The sequence below is a fragment of the Rosa chinensis genome, chromosome 7 (genome assembly GCF_002994745.2).
Source record: "Rosa chinensis cultivar Old Blush chromosome 7, RchiOBHm-V2, whole genome shotgun sequence".
NCBI classification, from domain to species: domain Eukaryota; kingdom Viridiplantae; phylum Streptophyta; class Magnoliopsida; order Rosales; family Rosaceae; genus Rosa; species Rosa chinensis.
The window spans coordinates 32,064,762-32,086,670 of NC_037094.1; the positions used below are offsets into that span (position 1 = coordinate 32,064,762).

The following is a 21,909-nucleotide window of genomic DNA, read 5'->3' on the forward strand; positions in this document are numbered from 1 at the left end:
TACAACAAGCTGAAGCCAAGAAAATATGGTCCTTTTAAGGTGCTGAGGAAGATCAACGACAATGCTTATGTTGTTGCACTTCCTGATTCCATGGGCATTTCTAACACCTTTAATGTGGCTGATCTGCATGAGTTTCATGAAGATGAGGTTCTTTATCCTGAAGAGAACTTGGGGTCGAGTTCTTCGGAGGTGGAGGAGACTAATGTAGAACGAATGGAAATCCGAATTGAAGAACAATTCGATCGTAAAGGAGGAAAACTGATGTAGAACAGATAGCGGTCCAATTTCAAGAACAATTGGATCGTGCTAAGGGTGGAAACCGAAAAGGGACTAGTAGACGTGAAATGGGCCTCCGGAGTCCGATCGGGACGCACTTTAGCTTTCCGGAAAGGGAATCGCGCCAGAAAGCAAACTCGTCGCTACGCCACGACGTGTGACCTTTTTCGGGCTTTCGGGATCGTTTAGGGCCTCAAAACGGCATTTTTCTATTTTACCCGTTTTTGGTTTTCTTAGTTATTTTTGGATTGTTTTCGTTTTTATCCATGGGCCTTAGGGTTTCGTTGTTAGTCGCCCTAGGGTACTTTTCTCTTATTTATGCAGCCGCAAGCGGCTGCAGAAGGATCTTATCATCTTTTATCAATATATTGAGATTATTCTCTTTTATCTCTGGTGGACTCCAGAATCGTTTGCTTAGGTTTATTGCTGGTAAACCTAGTTTATCATTCCGACTGCGTCAAAAACCCAAGTTACTATTGCAACTTTGGCATTCGGCGTCCGATTCGCGATTGCTATAGCTTTCCGGAAAGGGAATCACGCCAGGAACAAAACTTGTCGCTAGGCCACAACGTGTGGGCTTTTTCAGGGTCATTTAGAGCCTCAAAACTGTAATTTACTATTTTTTAGAATTTTCCGTTTCCTAGTTTATTTTGGATTTGTTTTATTTTTACCCGTGGGTTTAGGGTTTCATTGTTAGTCGCCCTAGGGTTTCTTTTCTCATATATAAGCAACCTTAAACGGCTACAGAACCTATCTTTTATTCTATTATCAATCAAATTGAGAGTTTTCTCATTTATCTCTGGTGGACTCCAGAATTCTTATTTTAGGTTTATTGCTTGTAAACCTAGGGTTACTATTCCATCTGCGTCAATGACTCTGCACAATTTTCGATGGGAATTTGTTATAGAAATTAGCCAATTTTATGACTAATTCTTGTCCTCATCATGAAATTTATTTAATTAGTGGCTTAATTTTATGAATGAGCATGTTGTCATGAGCAAATTGTTAGTCTCTAAAAATTGACGCCATTTTATGCATGTTAGGAGCCCTAGTCCGGTCTTAATGTGTGTGTGATGAGAATGTGAATGCCCTAACCCATATTTACATTATTTTGTACTATGAGAATGTGAATGCCCTAGTTCGGATTTGCATTATCAATCTAAGGCCCTAGTCCGGCTTAGAGTTAGGGATTGCGCCATTTTCCTTTTGTTGTGTGCCAAAATTGTGTTGTTATGGTAAATGATTGCTAGCTAGAGTGGATGCCTTAGTACCCAAATTTTTTCCATTGTTTTCCAAACCTTCAAATTTCTAGCACTTTACTTTTTTGCAAATTTTAATTTCCTAGTTTTTAATTTACAAAACCAAAAATCAATTCCTCCAAATATTTGGTCACATTTTTCATTGTAAGTACCATAAGGCCTTGAGCCTACCAATTTATTTTGGTGAGTTCTTGGCTACTTTTTGGGTTCGGGAGACCTAAGCCGTGCTTGTGTGAGACTTGGTGTCTCACTTACCCATTTTACAATTTTTCTTTTAGTTTAGCAAGTGACTTTTGTGATCCATAAACCATTGGATTTGAGTTAGTTGAAGATCCCCGAGGTACAATATTTCCGGGTTTAAATATTTCCCAATTCTTTGATGACCGTGTCCTTGTTGCGAGTAAGTTGCACTTTAGGCATCAAATCAAATGCTTAATGGAATTCTGTGGTAAAGAGATCACAGTGCGATGTTGATTGAGAGGACTCTCTCTACCTTCCCCGTCTCTGCTTCGATGGTTGCTAAGAACTATTAAATCGATGTTACTGTAAGACGGATCACAAAGTTTCATGAGCTCATTGGAGACATGAAAAGCATGACAACATCCTTGTGAAGAACTATAATTATAGACCCGTGGGAACATAGTCTATTCGGGAATCCAATTATAGTTGCGCCCCTTAAGGAACGCGCCAAGAAAGAATGATTCACAAGAATGTTCTGGTCGTTCTGGTCCATATTCTTGCTCTAATAAGGAAGATAAGCTCTAATATAGGCAGAGACGGAACCGAAGAGGTCAACATGGAAAGAGAAAGGGAAGCAACATCCTGGCCATGTTAATGGCGCCACCAACACTAACAGCCATCCTAATGACGCTTTCAAAGCACCTCAAGTAAGGGAGACTGAGCACAGAGATGTTTGTCTTCGATATGGAGCATCTGAACATTGGGCAAAGGCATGTGACGCATCCCAGAGTGTTGCAAACACATACAGGATGTATTGTGAAGCAAGGGAAGTAAATTACATGGAACAAGAGGATCAAGAAGGTGATCTTGAATTAAGGGTGGAAGACTTCAAATCCGGCCAAGATCAAGGGACTAGCGAATTTGAATAAAGTCTTCATTTTTCCAAGAGATGAATAGGCAATTGCCATATATTTTGTACTAAATGTCATTGGCTTAGTTTTTGTTCAACTAGGCTCATTCAAAGTGAGTATGATGTCTAGGATGGTTTTGAGATAAGTGGTACTTAAGCGAGCTTTGCTCCACCTACATCTCTCTACTCACTTGTTCATATTTATTTTGGAGTTACCGACAGAAGTAAATGACTACATTTGTTTTGCACTAGCTAGTCTTGGATTAGATTTTCTTTTGGTCAAAGAAACAATGATGTACACCGTTGGCTTATGAATAAAATTTCGAGTTCTTTTCATTATTACTTCATTTGAAATTCTGAGCATATTACTTTGTGACTATAATGGCTGGACCATTAGGATTAGTTTATGGACATGGAATATGGGCTATTCCTCTTGCCAAATGGTACCTTGATTACTGTCACATAAACTCTCTACGCTCCTAGGGAAAATAGAACCTTATTGAGCTATTCGAGCCAATGGATTCCATGCGGAAACGTATATAGAGAACTAAAAAAGTTCATTTGCAATACCTCTAATGATTGCAAATAAAGGCGCATCTTAGAGATACGTATGTGTCTCTCTAGTGGTTTTTATGCACCACAATTCGAGCCATTAAATCCAATACAATTATGAGAGAAGATCTCTTAGATTTAGACACATATTGGCTTTGTCATGACAGGATAGGTCATCCTAGTCATGATATGATGATCCGTCTACTAAAGACTTCATAAGGACATCTATTCTTTCAAGCAAAGCAAAGTAAGAATCAAAAGTTAATTCCTGGACTAAGTGTGATCGCCGTTGCCGCTGCCGCCACCGTCCACTATAGCCTAGGGCTAGCACAGTCCATATCCCATGACACTATAGATCGCGTCCATCATGGTGATGGCTCTCCAGGTGATGCTGCAATCACCATCTTTGCTTCCAATAGCGTTTCACACGCTCAGGCCTAACCAAAATCGTTATTGATTGCTTCTAAGGCCTCTTGGTCATTCTACAAAGCTTGTTCTTTAGGGAAATTAAGACTGAGACCGTCGTACGCAAAGGATAAGAAAATACTCATTCTGTTCTTACATAGAATCCAAGGGGATTCTGTGGACCGATTCCACCACCTTGCGGACGTTTAAATATTTTCCAATGTGGGTTGACTCGCAAACACACTGGTCACGTATTGTGCCATTGTCCATCCCATTCAGTCAATTTGACTTGATAATGCTAGAGAGTTTACATCGAATACTTTCAATGATTATTGCATTAGGACTGATGCTGCACATCATATTCCCATGTACACACCCAAATGGTCTAATGGAAACAACTACGATGGTAGCCCGGACATTGGTAATGCGCACTAATCTCCCTATATCCGCCTGGGGTGATGCAATATCGCATGCAACTATGCTAATTCATCTACTACCCACTGCCACTCAATCTATCTCTGCGTTACAGCTAGTGACTGGGTACAAGTATCTCGTACTTATGCATATTTGAGTGTACCATTTATGTGCCAATTGTGCCACCACAGCGCACTATGATAGGTCCTTACAGACGAATGGACAAATACGTTGGATTCGAGACTCCAACAATCGTCCACCACTTAATACCCTTACTAGGCGATCTATTTTCATCTAGATTTACCGATTGTCACTTTGATGAGACAGTTTTCCCTCGTTAGGGGGAGATGGAACGACAGGAATTGTCGTGGTCTGTCACCACTATGTCTCATCTCAATCCCCGTTAAAGTGACGAGATCACACATCTGCTGCAAGGATGGACGTCACTATGAGGAGACGTAGTACCACCCTACATGGAGAAGGCATGGCATCAAAGCTATAGAGAGTGACACTCTGGCGTCACAGGCCATGTTCCCAGTTAAGATGTGTGGGAGGCCTGTGGGTTTGAAGAATACTTTGGCATAAACCAATCCTTTGATCATCGACACTCAAAATCCGTCTCATATGAATGTTCCGAATTAAGATTATTATTGGGGGACGCCTAAACGGTAAAACTTATTCTTGAGAATATAGAGCTCTCTAAAAATTACACTAGTGTACATGAAATATGGATAAAAACTGCATCATTATAGATGATGTATTCGCGCATTTCGTTGCGCATAAGTTTGTTAAGTCCAATGATACAGAACTAAGCTCCGTTAATTGATGAATGCCAGCGTAGAGAAAATTGACCTGAATGGAAAGATGTGATCCAGGTTAAGATGGATTCTTTAGCGAAGAGGAAGGTTTTTCGAGCCAGTGATGCCCACAGCTCCTAACATAAAACTTGTTGACTAATGGGTCTTCGTTAGAAAGCGTGATGAGAAAAAGAGATGGTAATCTCGCCTTATGAAGCAAGGCTTCTCACAAAACGCCTTGGTATCGACTACCAGGAGATATATTCTCCCATAATGGATGTCATTGCACTCCACTACATTGTCAGTTTGGTACTTTCCGAATAACTTAACATGCAAGTTACGAGTGTGGTCACTACATATCTTTATGGGGATCTAGATACGAAATCTACATGAAGGTTCCTGGTGAACTTCATTTACCAAAGCGAAGTGGCTCTAGACCACGGACTACGTTTGTAATAAGGATGAAACGCTCACTAAAGTTACTACTTGATTAGGAATGGATATGTAAATGCCCGTACGTTTCTATGACAAGTTTCGGATTCTATCACGGTTCATGTTGGTGACATGTTCTTTATTGGAAGCCCTTAAAGAGTTAAGGGAAACCACTGAACACTTGAAATCTGAGTTTGAGATGAAGGACCTTGGGAGAACACAGTTTTGTTTTGGTTTGAAACTTGAGCACCTTGTTGATGCTTAGGTGTTTTGACAATATCAAGCCTTCAAGCATGCCCATGATTGTCTGTAGTCTTGATCATAAAAGGATCATCTTCGTCGGAAGGATGATGACGAAGATATGCTAGGGGCGGAAGTGTCTTGCTTAAGTACAATAGGCGCATTATTGTACTTAGCTCAATGCACAAGACCAAATATCTCATTTGCAATGAACCTGTTAACTAGATATAACTCTACACCAACCCGATGCCATTGGACTGGTGTAAAAGATAGATTTTGATACTTGAGATATACAATTAATAGGGGCTTGTTCTATCCCAACAGAGAGATAAGGGATTCGAACCCATCAAACACAAGGAATGTCGCCAACACTGGCCTGCGTCCTCTATTCCCATTTCAAAATGACACTAGTGTTTTGGAAGGTTTTGCTGATGCCGGGTACCTCTTTAACCTACAAAAAGGTCGTTCCAAACTGGTTATGTGTTGGCCATGGGTAAGACCGCAATATCTTAGAGGTCTACAGAACAGACCCTAGTTGTATATCTTCGAACCATGTAGTGATTATTACTTTTCATGAAGTAGTTCATGAATGTATATGGATTGGATCCATAATTGCGCATGTTCGGAGCAATTATGGTTTGAAGTCTACCACATATGAGCCTACGAACATTTATGAGAATAATGCTGCTTGCATTGAACAAATGAAGTAAGGCTACATCAAGGGCAACAACACCAAGCATAATCAACAACAACAGACTCTCCTCAAAATCAAAGTGAACTAGGTTCGACCTAAGGGCAATGTGGCAGACTTGTTCACTAAGTCATTGCCCAATTCCACTTTTGAGAAACATGTTGGTAGCATCGTTTGTGGAAGTTATTCGAACTCTCATGACCGTAGTCATCAGGGAGAGATGCAGACATCAGGGGGAGATGCAGACATCAGGAGGAGATGTCTACATGTATGGTCTCGAAACGTGAAAGGTGTGTTGTAATATTTTTCTCCTTCGACCAAGGTCATTTTTGTCCCACTGGGTTTTTGTTACTTGGCAAGGTTTATGACAATGCAACAAGAGGAGTACCACATTTGGGCAACACAAGGGGGAGTGTTCAAGGATATCTGGTTTATGTGTCTGGCCTAAACTCTAATGACTTGTCTAAGTTGTAATAGGGTTAGTCTTACAGATATCTTCAGAGATATTCTATTCATTGTATGATTCAGTTTCCAGGCAAGATTCATATTCTCTGCTTGTAATTCTCTATATAAAGAGGTCCCTATTATCAATGAAAGTACAATTCTTGGTTTCCTAAAACATTTGGAAGTTGTTACCCTCTTCTCTATTCCCTCCTCCAATTAGATTCATTTTCATCATCAATTATTTGATTCCATTTTTCATTTCAAAAAATAGTATTACATTTAGTTATGGATAATTACTTGTAGAGAATATGATAGAAAAGCTGTTGGAGCTATGGAAGAAAAATTTTAGGGATTTTAATTGTTAAAATACGTATAATTAAGAAATTTTTAGGAAAGTTGTTGGAGATGTTTCTATAAGTTGACTATGCATAATAGTTTTCCATCTCTAATTGTCAAAAACTCGAGAATGTTATTGCTTAAAGTTTGTAAACTAGATGAAAAAACAAAAACAAATTCTTGCTTACTTTATATTTGAAAAATTTTGGTATATGATATGAAATATCATATCAACAATTCTAATTATTGTTTCATCAAATGAACTAAAAAATGGAATGGAATGTATTACTCTTCCCTACTATTTTGTAGTGGGGTGTAACGAGGCCACTTTATACTCCTTGATGTAAGTTTGTTAAGGTTATAAATAAAGGGATGTTCTATTCATACCTCCTAAAATGGTATTTGGTCCTCCAACAATTTTTGGACGTTTTTAAATCCAACTTTGCCCTTCTAAAAAACAAAATGAAAGATAAAAAAAAAAAATATATATATATATATATATGCACCTTCTCTTAGGTGCAAAATGAAACAAAAAAAACTGCAATTTACACGAACTAACCGAATCTGTCAAACCGGAACCATTCTTCTTTATAATAGTAAATTGCAATTTTGGATGCTTTTAACGATCATCAATTTGACTGAAAATTTATACAGATGATCTATACATTAGGACCTAAAAACTGAACGGTTAAGATGTGAAAATATGATCGGAAAGTGGGTCAAAACTGGAAATTCATTTCTTAGCTTAGGAACGGACGTCCGCAGCCAAGAAGGGCTGTGTGTGTGTGTGTGTATACGAAAATGTTCTGAAGAGGACATCTTCAACCCAGAAAAAGTGCGGACGTCCCTCCTTTCTCGGCGATCAAGCTCCGACGGCGGCTCGCCTCTTGCTGGACCGAGGCTACATGCATCCCAGACCAGTTTGCAGTGAAGACGAAGGCCAAAGAGATAGAGGTCGAAGGTCTGGGCAGCGTAGTCGACTGCAAAGTGATAGTCAGATCAAGGTTGACTGGAAAGTGGTTACCGGCGAGTCCACCCGACTGGAAAGTGGTCCGAGATGTTCAGAGGGTTCGTCCGGCAACCGCAGCGCAGTCATCGCCGCCGTCCTGACGCCGGAGGAGGGACGTCCACACTTTTTCTGGATTGCGGACGTCCTCATCAGAACGGTCCTCTATATATATATATATATATATATATATATGAAATTAAAGTGAGAAGTTTGGTGTTTATGCATGGTCACTTTTCAATCGCATATCTACATCTCGACCGTTCAATTTTTAGGTACTAATGTATAGATCATCTTTGAAAATTTCAGCCAAATTGATGATCGTTAAGGCATTGATAACTGTCTTAAAGCTAGTACGGTTCAGGTTGAACAGATTTAGTTCATCCATTGGTTTCAGCGAGTTAGATACCTTAACAATCATCAATTTGGCTGAAATTTTGCAAAGATCATCAATACATTAGTACCTAAAAACTGAACGGTTGAGATGTGGATATGCGACCGAAAAGTGACCCTAAACACAAAACCCGCACTTTAATTTCAAAGCGGAGCTCCGCTCTGGATAAAATCTATATATATATATATATATATTTCCTTTGGGTTTAGAATTTTCTTACAAATTAAAAAAATAATAATAAATAAAAAAAACATCATGTTCTAGTTGATCAGATGTTTGGTAGTCTTCTATTGAATAGTTCCTTAGAGTTCTATAAATGTTTACTAAATGACACTATAATGACAAAATCATCTAAAGTGTTCTACAAGACCCAACGAATAATACAAAAATGTTCGGTAGACCTTCTACTGAATAAGGGAAAAAGATGCAAACAGTACCAGACCTTTGGCCCATTAGTAACTTTAGTACCTGACAAAAAAAAAATATCACTTTGGTACCTCAAGTTCGAACCATGACCCAACATTAGTATCTGGACCGTTAACTCCGTTAAGGAGACTGCCAGCTGTCATATTTGAAAGGGTATTTTCGTCTATTTGTATCTTAATTAATTTTTTTTTCTTTAAGCATTTTTTCCTCTCTCTCTCTCTCTCTCTCTCTCTCTCTCTCTCTCTCTCTCTCTCTCTCTCTCTCTCTCTCTCTCTCTCTCTCTCTCTCTCTGCAGATCAACCTACAGATTCCTCATCCTTCCACTCAATCTCTTCTTCTTTCTCTTCGTCCTTGTTCAGCTAAGTAAAACAGAGCTAGTGTCAATGTGAAGAAGAATTGAGAAACCCAATCCAGATCGGATATGTCCGAGCAGAGCCCAACCACCACGCAGCCACGATCCCTTCACGATGCCGCCTCCGACCTCACCACACCAATCCCCACCAGCGATCAGTCCTGCGAGGGACAACCCGAAACTCGACCGCCGCCGCAGTCTCCCCCTTCCTCACTGCACAAGCCACCGCCGCGATCTCCCGGATACGAATAAGAGGACGATCTCCCCTAAACCCTAAACCCAAATCTTTACATCCAAAGCCCCAACCTTTCCCCAATTCCCCGCCGTTCCCTCAAAATCAATTTCAAACGATGCTCTGCCTCGTCGTTTCGATCTCCTCCACATCAATTTCATGAATTTCTTCCTCTTCCCCTAACTCCCCAATTTCACCAGAACCCAGTTGCTTTGAAACACCAGCAACCATCCTCCTCCCCAATTTAGAGTTGAGTACCTTTGGGTTTTGGGTTGCTTTTCGCCGCGTTTTCTGACCTGGGTATCGAGTTTCTTCGGCAAAATCGCCCCGATTTGTAGAAATTGGACTGCGAAAACAATTGTAGGGGCGATGATGAAGAAGACGATAGTGATGGGGATGTTAGGAGGTGGAGGCTTTCGTGATTAATTGGAGGGAAGACTAAGCAGTTGCGTCCTCATATCTAATTTTTTTTCTTCTTCTTATTCATGCTTTCTGGATTTGGTTGTTGTGTATGAATGTTTGAAGTTTTTTTATGCAAAGATTGCATCTTGGTTTGAGTATTTTTGGGTTGATTTTAATGGAATCAAAGCTTCCTTTGGAAGTCCGCCGACTGTTTATGTTCTAAGGCATCAATGGGTCTATTCGTGTGAGAAGGCCAAGCAGGAGCTGGATTATAGTCCTAGACACTTGAAGGAAGGATGAGGAATCTGCAGGTTGATCTACAGAGAGGGAAGAAGAAGATAAGAAAGGAGAGAGAAGAGAGAGAGAGAGAGAGAGGGGAAAAAATGCTTAAAGAAAAAAAAAATTAATTAAGATACAAATAGACGAAAATACCCTTTAAAATATGACAGCTGGCAGTCTCCTTAACGGAGTTAAGCGGAGTTAACAGTCCAGATACTAATGTTGGGTCATGGTTCGAACTTGAGGTACCAAAGTGATATTTTTTTTTTGTCAGATACTAAAGTTACTAATGGGCCAAAGGTCAGGTACTGTTTGCATCTTTTTCCCACTAAATAATGTCCTAATGTTCACTAAAGTATCACTTAACAAAATGCAAACTACAATATGTTACAATTTAGGAATCATATAAATAATGAAATCTGATGATGAATGCTGATAAAAGTGTTAAAGTTTACGATGAATGATGAGATTGAGAATGAAGACTTGGTATATGTAAAATTGTATTGTTAGATGTAATAAGTACAATAAAATGTAATGTTAACAAAAAAAAAATTGTCCTAAGTGGTAATTTTGTATTAGGATACATTGGTTTTTCATTTACACGTAGGGTGACAAAAAAGATTTGATAAGGTAACAGTAGCCGCACCATTTTCTAAATTTTCAACTTCAACAAATCCTCTATCCTCTCTCCTATTATAGGAGATCCTTAAATTTCATATTTTCATTACCTATTTTTATTGAGGAAAATATTGGTAATGCCTAACACTATGTCGTAAATGCTACTAATGACTTAAGACATTAAATAACTTTTGCTATTATTAATCAATCATAATTTTTTATTATTATTAATCAATCATAAATGGTACATTTTGGTACCATTGTAGGAGTGAGTTTTTGAATAGGGTTAGCTAAAGTAGCTTTTAGGTCTATTTTTGAAAAAAATGAAGAAAAAAAAAAGATAAAGATGCTCATGTTACTCTAAGGGATCATGAATGAATTAACACTATATAGTTTGAAGAGACAAAAAATGTAATAGTAGTAACGTACAGTTGTAAATCCATTTTTGCCAGCGTGTGAGTCGTGTTCCACTTAAAAATGCAGAGCGTGTTCTCGCCAATGTTAACATGGATTCTCCTATGGCCAAGGTTGGGCAACATTGAAGCAAGTTCCATGCAATATCTGAAGTACATAGCCGAGTGAATAAAGAAGTTATGTATACTAACCTCTTAGCACGCACCAATATATGTGTCAATTGTTTTTTTTTTTTTTCGTGCATATTTTTCTTTTCGTATTTCTTTTCTATATATTTGTTAGGGAAAATCGTCCGTACAGTACCTGACCTTTGCCCCATTCTAAACTTCAGTACCTCACATTCAGAAAATATCAGAACGGTACCTGAGGTTCTGACCCCGACCGAAGAATGGTACCTGGAGCCGTTAGCTCCGTTACAGAAGCTGACAGCTGGCATATTTTGATAAGTAAATGACCAATTTACCCTTTGTTTTTTTGTTTTACTTAATTTTCTTCATATAACTTCCTCTCTCTCTCTCTCTCTCTAAACCTCGCTCATCCACCCGACTACAACAAACCCGAACAATGGGCTCCGATGACCTCTCCACCGTGTTCGCCGCCACTGACGATGAGAAGTACAAGTTCAAGAGGCCGGAGACCACACCGTCCATAAATATCCATCGTTGTATTCCCAAGTAAACATCAACACCAACATGATTTTCTTCCACATACTTTCACCATAGAATCCGAAATTTGCCATTGACCCAAGTGAATACATGCTAAAACAACCTTCACCATCGTCACCGCATCAACCCTCACATTCTCCATTACTTTCATCGCCTCAAAAAGACCCAAAACCTCCTTATACCTACTACACTTACTATACTCACATATCAAAGATTCCACCAAACCAAATATATCTCACGCATTTCATCAATCACTTTCTGGGCACAAACCAAATCACCACAACTCGAATACATATGAACCAATTCCATTCAATGACTCCAGTCAATCCAAAATCAACCAACTCTAGAAATCCAAAGAAACCCAATTGAAATCCGAACCCAATTCTTAAGAATCCCAGGTCAATTCTGTAGTGCATTTTCGAAATAACTGTTTTGCACAACCTAACCTGCAATTTGATTGAGGGTTCAACTCTTTCTCACAATTAAGGAAACTGCAATCCAATTTGCACCAACATAATCCTTAGAAGCTGCAATGCATAAATTGGAAAGGAAAATTAGGGAAACAAAATTGCTCATAGAAGATGAAACAGAGAGCCTTCAAACTTTCTCACAATTTCCTAAAAAACTCACTTCCTGCCTCACTGTTCCAATTCAAACCCAGCAACATATTGATGGCAATTATCTCAACATCGCGTGGATTGATCATCACAGTACCCAATTCTTTCTCCCTCTTTCTCATAGCTTCCAAATCGACTTCTAAGGTGGCAGCAATGGAAGCCATGGCCTTCTGGAATCGTGTCGAATCGACCTGGCGATCTTCGACTCGGTCAGTGAGCTTATCGAAGGCTTTGCTCTGTTGCTGCAAGTCCTTGGAGTCCTCGATCCTATCAATTCCTTCTTCGGGTCAGTGAAGGTTGGGTCCGATCTGAGAGACTGTAGTGATATTGGTGGCTCCATTGAGACCGAATTGAGATTTGGATTCAAGAGAGAGAGAGAGAGATGAAAGTTGATGTCAGAGTTTAGGTCGGTGAAGGCTGATTCCGATCTGAGAGACGGTGGCGAAGTCTGTGGCTCCGTTGAGACCGAGGAGAGTTGAATGAGAGAGAGGAGGAGAGTTGAATGAGAGAGAGAGAGAGAGAGAGAGAGAGAGAGAGAGAGAGAGGAACAGTAGGGAGAAAGAAAAAGAAATAGAAAAAGATGAATTAGATTAAAAAAAAAAATTGGATTAAGACATGAAAAGACGAAAATATCCTTCAATTGTCAACTTCTGTAACGGAGCTAACGGCTCCAGGTACCATTCTTCGGTCGGGGTCAGAACCTCAGGTACCGTTCTGATATTTTCTGAATGTGAGGTACTGAAGTTTAGAATGGAGCAAAGATCAGGTACTGTACGGACGATTTTCCCTATTTGTTATTTATGTTTCAAGTAAGTTAAATCTACATAACAACAAAAAAATAAGTAGGGGTTTTGTTTAAAGAGATTTTGTTAAGTAAATTTGCTTTATTTGGTTATTGAAAATCTAACCAACTACAGAAAGCTTGTGTTTAATATTAATATTTGAAAAGCAGCCAAACGACGGTCTTAAAAATGCATACCCAACATTCTAAGAAAAAATATACGTACCCAACATTTTCAGACGCCCAAAACATTCGCATAAAAGACAAGCGCCATGGGGACCATTTTGTGGCATTAGAGCTTCTGTTGGAGTGACTGAATAGAGATATCGACCCAATTCCCATTTGCTCCAAACACAAGCCTCCACAACTGGAATTTTACCACTAAAAGTAACAGGGATCCAAACTAATCTGTCGTTCTTTTCAACCATATATTTTGCCATCTCGATCGCATCTCTTTCGACCTTGCACTGCCTTGCAAGGGCACCCAATGGTGTGGCACCAATGTGGCTTTTGATTTCCAAATCTTCCGGTGTCATTAGCTGCACCAATTCTTTCACAATATGCACATTCCCATTCAATGCTGCTACAAGAAGAGCTGTGCTTTGATAATATGGGTCTGTTGCTCTTAATGCGTTGTCGGCATCTGATCCAAGTCCTAAGAGACACTCCTTCGCATTATCCCAATCACCATGATTCACGTAATCGAAGAACGGTTTATAGCGATCAAAGTTGTTGGCATTGTTCTCGCCAGCTGCCATTTGTGCATATACAGTCAAATTGCTATAACTAAACTTGAGTTTCAGAACAATGCATGCACGGCTATAATTAATTACTCCAATTTGAATAATCTCTTATCAAAATGAATCTTAAAGGACCTTAAAATCTTAAATATGAACGGGATGATGTCAATAGATCGGAATGAGTAGGTCATCTGGAAATTATAGTGCACGTCGGTGCACTGAATCCTCCCCCTCATCTGTGCGGAAATTTTTGCTTTTATTTTTTATTTTTTGAATAAAGATATTTGGACCGGGGAGAGGTGGAACGGAAGACCCAACTAACATCTGTGTCCAAAGCTAATTACAATGTTAGAGCAGTCACATCCCAAGGGCTTAAAATTTTTCACTTTAAAAGTACACAGACATTTGGCAGTCGGGCCTCATGAGGATTTTATTACCACCGTGCGAACATTTTTGCTAAATCTGCAAGTTTTATTGTATATACAGTCTCTAGTAAAGATTTTTTTTTCAACGAACTCTAATAAATACTTGAAAAATGAGGATTTCATGAGATGTTTTGAATTAATCATTGTATGTAAAATTATAAATGACCAATGCAAAAGAAGTAAAGAACAAGTTATAAAAGTACCTTGATCACGGGCCTGCCCAGCAGCATCGATTGTGGTATCTCTCTCGTCGTGTCTCTCTGCGCGCAAATAAAATTATTCTTGATGTTTAAATATCCTAACTTCTTACAATCAATGTTGGGTGTGTATAACTAATCATGCCCACGACCATTTAATTCTTAGGTTCAAATTTTGCTGAATGCAAATTTCAATGAGAAAGGAACATATATAATTAAGAGCTTTCATTTTTCCATAATTAATCCTCATTATCAAAACCAAGGGAATGAGCATACCTGTTTCTTCTATTTCTGACCTGGGAGGTAATTTGAACTCTTTCTCCAAAACTTCCCATGCTTCCATGGCTGTGTCAATCTCACAGATAAGAGAAAACATCTCAGTCCCGCACGAAATGTTAATCGCATGTAAAGCCTCGGCATTCTTCTTCATCCACGCCTTGTTTTCTGCTTCAGCATCTGGTGTAGGATGCTTCCCTTTGACCACATCCCAAAGGTCTTTGGACACCAAGTATGTCCTCACCCGGGAACTCCAGTGTTTATAGTTATGTGGGTTAAGAAGTTCGGGAACAATTGCATTACAGGTAACAGTGGTAGGACTTGCCATGCTCTCTCAATCTCTTAATCAATGCGTGTTCATTAATATTCGGGGTCTTGACCCCGATGCCCAAAATTTGGCCGACGCCGATTTCCGCTGACGACTCTCTCTGTCCGACGGATCGCCGATTTCCTCTGAGGACGTAGTCCAGGACGGCCAGATCCAGCCGGTGTATCAGATTTTCAACCGATATCTCCTCTTCGCCGACGCCTACGACGGCGATTCTTCCCGCCAAAAAGAGGCTTCTTCTTCTTCTTCGTCTCTAAGGCCGCCACTGAAGAAGCTCTTCCTCAAAGACCGCAACGCACCTTCGATGTCGGCCTCCGAATCCGACGAGCACGAAGCCGTCCAGGAGGAAGCTACTGCGAGTGGTCCAGAAACGCCAAGGGGGGAACTATAATTACAACAACAGGGATCTGAAGAAGGGGAAGGGTGCTTCTGGGTCTAGGTCAATGTCTTCTTCTTGGGCTCTGGCTGATCCTGAGTTGCAGAGGAAGAAGCGAATTGCTAGCTACAAGATGTATTCTGTTGAGGGAAAGGTGAAGGGTTTCTTTCTGTGTTGTTGTTCTTGGGCGTATCCATGGTGATGTAAAAAGGGTTTCTTTCTGTGCTGAGATTTCACGAAACGGGTCGAGTGAGGCAAGTGGCAATGTGAACAGAGATGAAGAATAATGCAAATCTACTCTCAGATTGAAGTTGGGCGACGGTCTAAAAAATTCTGCAGGGTAGCTTAGCTAGCTTACACGTTCCATTATTGTGATTTATAGATCAGACCATTAAAATGTTATTGATTTTGAGGTCTATTAGTTTACTTAAAGATCAGCAGGCCTCGACCTCACATTTGGAATATTCAAACAAATTTTGGGTCTTTGATTGTATAAATGACAGTATTATCAATCATTAAATAGCGACACGCTCAATCATTTGGAATATTAAAAAGGATAATTTCATATTTACTATATATCAAAGATGAGTTCACTGTTCACGTTGGTACTGTTTATGAACAGTAAAGTGACGGTTCTGGCCTCCTTTTTCCGTAGACTGTTCACTCGGTTACTGTTCAAGACACAGTGAAGTAACGGTTTTACCCTCCTTTGAGATTTATTTATTTATTTATTTATTTTTTCGGCTTTGTATAGATCTTATCTTCTTTTCTCTTCTAGAGTCGATTGTTGTTGTGGATCGATTTTATCTTCTTCTCTACTCACCAATCCTCAAAAGAACAACAACCTGAAAACAAAAACAGACACAGAGAAATACAGAAAGAGAGACCTGAAGGATTGACGACGAAAACGAGGTAACGTCGCCTTTGCACTCCTTTTTTCTCCCGTCATTGTTCTACAGGCTTCTCATTCCATTTGTTTGCTTTGTGCGAAGAGATAGAGAGCTCGATTGTTGCTGCAATCACGTAATCAACTGCGCCAGTTTGTAAATTTCTAAAATTTCGCTCGCATGTTGGTTTGGTTTCTAATTGAATGGGTTTTGTTTTATATCGGTTTTGCAGGAACAGTGATCTTACAGCCAAGTACTGTTCGAGATCTTCCATCAACATCAATCTCCATAGAAACTAGGTTAGCATCATCAATCACTATGTTTCACTTTTTTTTTTTCCTTGAATCACAGATCTGATAAATTTTGGCCCTCTTATCTCAATTGAATTTGAGTTTGTCTTACTTGATTTCATGGATTTATTTTGTGATATTTGATCAGATTAGTTGGTATTGATTGTTATTAATCTTTCTTTTGTTAATTAAAGCTTATCTGATTGAATTATTAATGTATACGATTTCGTTTTGTTTTGTAGCCTGGGGTTTAACCTTTCAACAATTCCAAGATCCAACTTTTTTGGAGATTCTGAAGGAAAAGGATTCGGTTGAAAAGAAATAAAACATGTTTGGTTTTTAATCTGACCCATGTTTGTTATCATTTAGTGAATTTTCACTGGTTTCCATGAGTAAAATATTTTCTTCTACTGATGACTGATAAAGTTGTGAGTTTCTGTTGACGTGAAAGGTCTATTACAAGTTCTATATACTTTAAAGTTAGCAACTGATGTACGAATATGACTGAAGAATGAATTAGAATCCTTCTTATTTGAAATATAGAATGTAGGAAGTTGTTCTTACTTGGTTTCCATGACGATTATTATATTATCTAAAGAAACTAATTCATATGGTTGTTTCAAATATAGAATGTAAGAAGCTGTTCTTATTTGGTTTTCGTAATCACCAACTATTCTTTTCTGTTGTTATCTTATCTATGTTTTATGAATTCTTATACGTTTCTGTATTCAATTGGTGTATTGATCCAGCTAACTATTATGTGCTTGGTTTGCTCTTACAGGTTTGACACAAGATCAGTTACTACATTTGCTGAACAAAAGTTCTCCAGAGATGGTATTCAAGTAAACACAGGTCCCTAGGTTGTAAAAGTAGCTGCTCCATTCTAAAGGCCGATCTCCGATACTGTTTGCATGAACAAAGATGTAGTTAAGGAATTTGACCCTTATTTTATTCCCCAATGTCTTTGCAGGTTTGTGTTTTTTCCTCTCTTTGATATTATTGCCTTGCTACATCAGTTTTTAGCTCTGATAATTTGTGTTGAATGTTTTGGATAGTCTTTGGTTCGTTTTTTTATTTTATCGTATGCCATGTCTCATAACCAAAATAGATATAGAACACTGACCCTATGTCCTCTCCCTCTTTCAGAGCAAAAGCTGGCTTCAAGCTTGGCAGATAGTGTTACTCAAATGTCTCAAGATGTGAGTTCCGTTAATTGCTTCTGATGCTTGGAATTTGTTACATGCATTTGTTTCGGTGAACTCTGATATTGTTGTCTCTAGATAGATTGGGAAATAAAGGTTTTTTTTTTTTTTCCCTCCACAAAGGGATATAAAGGGTTTTGATGTTATAGTTAGTGGTGGGGATCATAATGCACAACATTCAGTTGCTTTAGTGAAAGTGAATCTTGCTACTACATACAGATATATATATATATATATATATATATATGGAAATGCGCAAGATTGATGATAGAGAGCTACATTTTTGCAGGTTGATAAGGTGAGCAATCCTGACAGCATCAGAATGGAAGCAGAAAGGAGATGATGTTGTATTGTTGTTTGCATATCAGCTCTGAGTGGCTAGGGCTTAAATGATTGCTGCAGTGCAATCCAGGCAAAATTGAAGGTACTTCAAATTGTTTTCATACTCTTGAGTAATGTGTGTGCTCTTATAAGTTAGAAGATAAGAATGTCTTTTGTTTAGCAGTACGCTAATGGTATCGGTGGAGAGCTTCACGAAGCACATTATGAAACTGTTTTACATCGGATTGTCCAAGGTGTCATCGACAAAAAAAAAAAAAATAGAACCATGACTCTATTAGCAAGCAGCTGTTCAAATCAACCCCTAACAAAAATCCAATGAGGTAATTTTCTATACTTACAGCTTTTATATAAAAGTTATATATTTCCTATTCTATTCCTATGCTTAAAAGTTGTATATAAAGCAATATCTCACAGAAATGAATTTGAAACGGTTTTTATATGTTTGCAAATGTTTGTAAGATAACTGGCCATCAATCATAATTATATGTGATAATTGAGATTTGTCTTAGTGTCGGATGTTATGTGTCTATTGTTTATATACATGCTTCATTTTATGCTGTGTGATTGTGGAATCCTTGAAGCCCTGAAGGTGCTTAGCTTGCAAGGATTTGCCTCAATTTTGGAGCCTAACCTCTGTAGAATCATGAGTCAAATTTTGACTATTTACTGATTATAGTTGAATTTTGGTCGAGACGAGATGCCGTCAGATGAATCTCTTCAATATGTTTATCAATTCAGTGAAGCATTATGTTGCTTTTAATAGTTCTGTTATTCAAATTCTCATGTCATTCTTTCATCAAAATCATGTAATGGAATCACTTTAATAGAATTTTTCTGGAATTATATTCTGTAAGGTTCTCTATTTTTTATTGATTTTTTTTTTCTCTGAATAGAGATTTAGAGACAAACCTTCAGGGCTGAAGCAAGATCGCAAACCTGTTGTGTTTCACTTTCTCTATTTAGACCTTTGGGGTGTATTAAAACACAGAAGGTCCTAAAATTCTTGAGATGGAATTACGTCCTTAGTTTAGTTATGGTCTAAACTCAGTATTTGTATTGGTTTAGATGGATTTAATTGTTTTGTACCAGAGGTAGTAGTGTGTGTTTGGGAATGTCAAATGAATTTGGAATATGTTATCTGTAGTGTTTTGCTGGCTTTGAACATTATCATGATAGAGTGGTTTAATGTCAAATTAATTTGGAGTAAGTTGTTCACAACGATAAATTCCGCAGCAAAGCGCGGGTAACATTTCTAGTGGTCAATTCATTCGTAGCCAACATGCCTCACTGTCCAACACGTGTATTGTTTTTTGTTTGCTTCAACATCTGATAAGGTAGTGTTCTTCTCCTCATCAGTTCCTTTGGAGAGAAGCACAACCATCATCAAGATCTTATAGGTATATTATGCGAAAGCGAACCAAGATTAAGAATAACGAAACAAAGTACAACTATACTCACACATTTAAGTTTTGGACGTGGGTCTTTTGTCCAAATGGAATGGCCTTCTCTTTTTATTTATTTATTATTTATCGTTAATGTGGGTTAATTAAGTATAGTATGCCCGACGCGAATCAACATATGTTTTACATCCCGTAATTCTTCCTTAGCCAGGCTATCATTAATATTCCTAGGATCAATACACAACCATTTCTTGAATCAATAAAAAAAATTATTGCGAAGCTAGTCTAGGGCTAGGAGGCTCAATTGACACTTTCTCAACATTTAGAAAATCCCTAATTAGTCTTAATTTTCAAAAATTTCATACAAAATTATCTTAATTAATTTTAATTAGTTTTAATTATTCTAGAACTTTAATGGAGTGAAATAAAAATTTACATTATTAATACACGTAATCCAATTAATAGTTTAATTCATATCCTTTCAAGGCTCTCTTACCTAATTAGTATATCTCATAATGCCATTTACGATTTTTCTTTTGTTAATATGCTCAATCGAAGTAACACATAATTTTTTCTAGGGTTAATTACATATAAGTGCATATTTCAATGTTTTTTTGTCATAAGGCCACCAACTGTTTTTTTTCCTCATAAGGCCACTAGATTAAAAAATGTATTAAATTTTGGATATAAAAAACCAACATATTTACATAACTGCCACTAGAGTAAAAAGTCAACAATCATCCTCTCTTTCTTCTCCGGCGAGGTCTCCAGCCAACTCCGGCGGGTCTCCGGTCAACCTCGGACCAACTCCGGCCGACCTCCGGCGACCACAAAAGCTACTGTCGCTGACAACAAAAGCTACTGTGGTGAGATTTCCGGCAACCTCCGGTGAGGTAGCAAAAGCTACTGTCATCAGCAAAAAAAGCTACTGGCAACTTCCAACGAGGTAACAAAAGCTACTATTATCAGCAACCAAAGCTACTGTGACAAAAAAAGCTACTGTTACCAAAAAAAACTTTTCTCCCCAAAACCATAATCTACTATCCCCACCAACAAAAGTTACTTTTGCCAACACCAAAAGCTACTCTAACCAACAACAAATGCTACTCTCACAAATACCAGAAAGCTACTCTCACCAGCACCAAAAGATACTCTTACAAACACCAAAAGTTACTGTCACCAACAACAAAAGCTACTATCACCAACACCAGTGAGCTACTCTTATACTAAAGAGCTACTTTGACCATCAACAAAAGCTACTATCACCGACACAAAGAGACCATTTGAATAAATCAAAATGAAAACAAAAAAACTACTAACATCAGATTGAAAATATACTAACATAGAGATAGAAAGCTACTGTTACTGTATTGAAAAACCACTATAACAGTCATAGAGACTTATAACTTGAAATCAATCAAAAAAAAAAAAAAACTACTGACATCAGATTGAAAAGATACTAACATAAGGGATAAAAACCTACTATCACTGTGTTGAAAAACCACTATAACAATTACACAAAGAACTAATGACCTGAAATCAATCAAAACAAAAACAGAAAAGCTACTAGATATAATACTATAGCCATAGTATGCAATTTGACAAAGGAAAAATCATCAAAACTAAACACAAATTGCAATCTCTGTCTATTGAAATATGCATGCAACTAAAAATTTGAGTGAAGAATATCATCGAACAGTTGGTGGGCATGGCATTACCTTCTGCAATTCGTCGAAGCACTCCTTAAGCCAGCTCAATCAGTTCTCTTCCAACTGAATCTCCAAAACCAAAGCATACTTACATTAACAATTATTATTCAATTCAACAATTATTCAAATCAGGCCATTCACATCATAAGCTTCCAAGTACAAAACAACAAAATAGCACACAATACTACAAATAAGATGGCAAAGCACTACGGTAAACGAGACTAGAGCAAATTAAAATTGGAAGTATCGTATCTGAGTCCAAAACTCTCCTCACAAGAAATTTGAACGAAAGAAACAATGAATCTCAATACCTACCTGCAATATCTGCCATATTTCCGTCACCGTCGTGGTAATCGTTAACCTGACGCGGCGAGTCACTATCTAAGATCGGCTCCGCTAGAGATATTGGAGATTTCACGGTTGACGGCAAACCACTGCAGGGATTCGACAGCTTCTCTTCTTTAAACTCGACCTCACCTCACTTTCCGATCCAACTGAAGTCTAATTGACTCGCACGAGGTCGAGTTCACAGAGAAACTAGAGAGAATCAGAGAGATCTGAGTTCACCTTCAGTGAGGTAGCTCCGATCAGATCTTCTTCATCATCGTCTTCTTT

At 38.3% G+C, this 21,909-nt stretch overlaps 1 protein-coding gene and 1 long non-coding RNA gene across 7 annotated transcripts in view; one reads left to right on the top strand and one right to left on the bottom strand.

The window, feature by feature from the left end:
- Positions 1-15,871, bottom strand: part of LOC112179809 — a 36,713-nt gene extending 20,842 nt beyond the window's left edge. The window contains exons 1-4 of one of the 3 annotated variants that reach the window (XM_024318291.2): positions 14,761-15,871; positions 14,491-14,547; positions 13,349-13,873; positions 11,075-11,206 (exon numbers count right to left, since the gene is read on the bottom strand). In XM_024318291.2, coding sequence (XP_024174059.1) covers positions 11,075-11,206; positions 13,349-13,873; positions 14,491-14,547; positions 14,761-15,088 — 1,042 coding nt within the window. In that variant the 5' untranslated portion in view covers positions 15,089-15,871. The remainder of the gene's footprint in view (positions 1-11,074; positions 11,207-13,348; positions 13,874-14,490; positions 14,548-14,760) is intronic. The other 2 variants (XM_024318289.2, XM_040511162.1) reach the window with 2 other exon arrangements.
- A 441-nt stretch (positions 15,872-16,312) lies between these two features.
- Positions 16,313-18,167, top strand: LOC112180883. Of its 4 annotated transcripts, XR_005804155.1 has the most exons (7): positions 16,362-16,376; positions 16,457-16,487; positions 16,584-16,650; positions 16,884-16,971; positions 17,423-17,611; positions 17,788-17,840; positions 18,133-18,167. It is a non-coding gene; the product is annotated as an uncharacterized LOC112180883 (long non-coding RNA). The 4 variants fall into 4 exon arrangements; XR_005804153.1 differs by lacking the exon at positions 16,457-16,487 and having other exon boundaries at positions 16,313-16,376; XR_005804156.1 differs by lacking the exon at positions 16,884-16,971.
- The last annotated feature ends 3,742 nt before the right edge of the window (positions 18,168-21,909 follow it).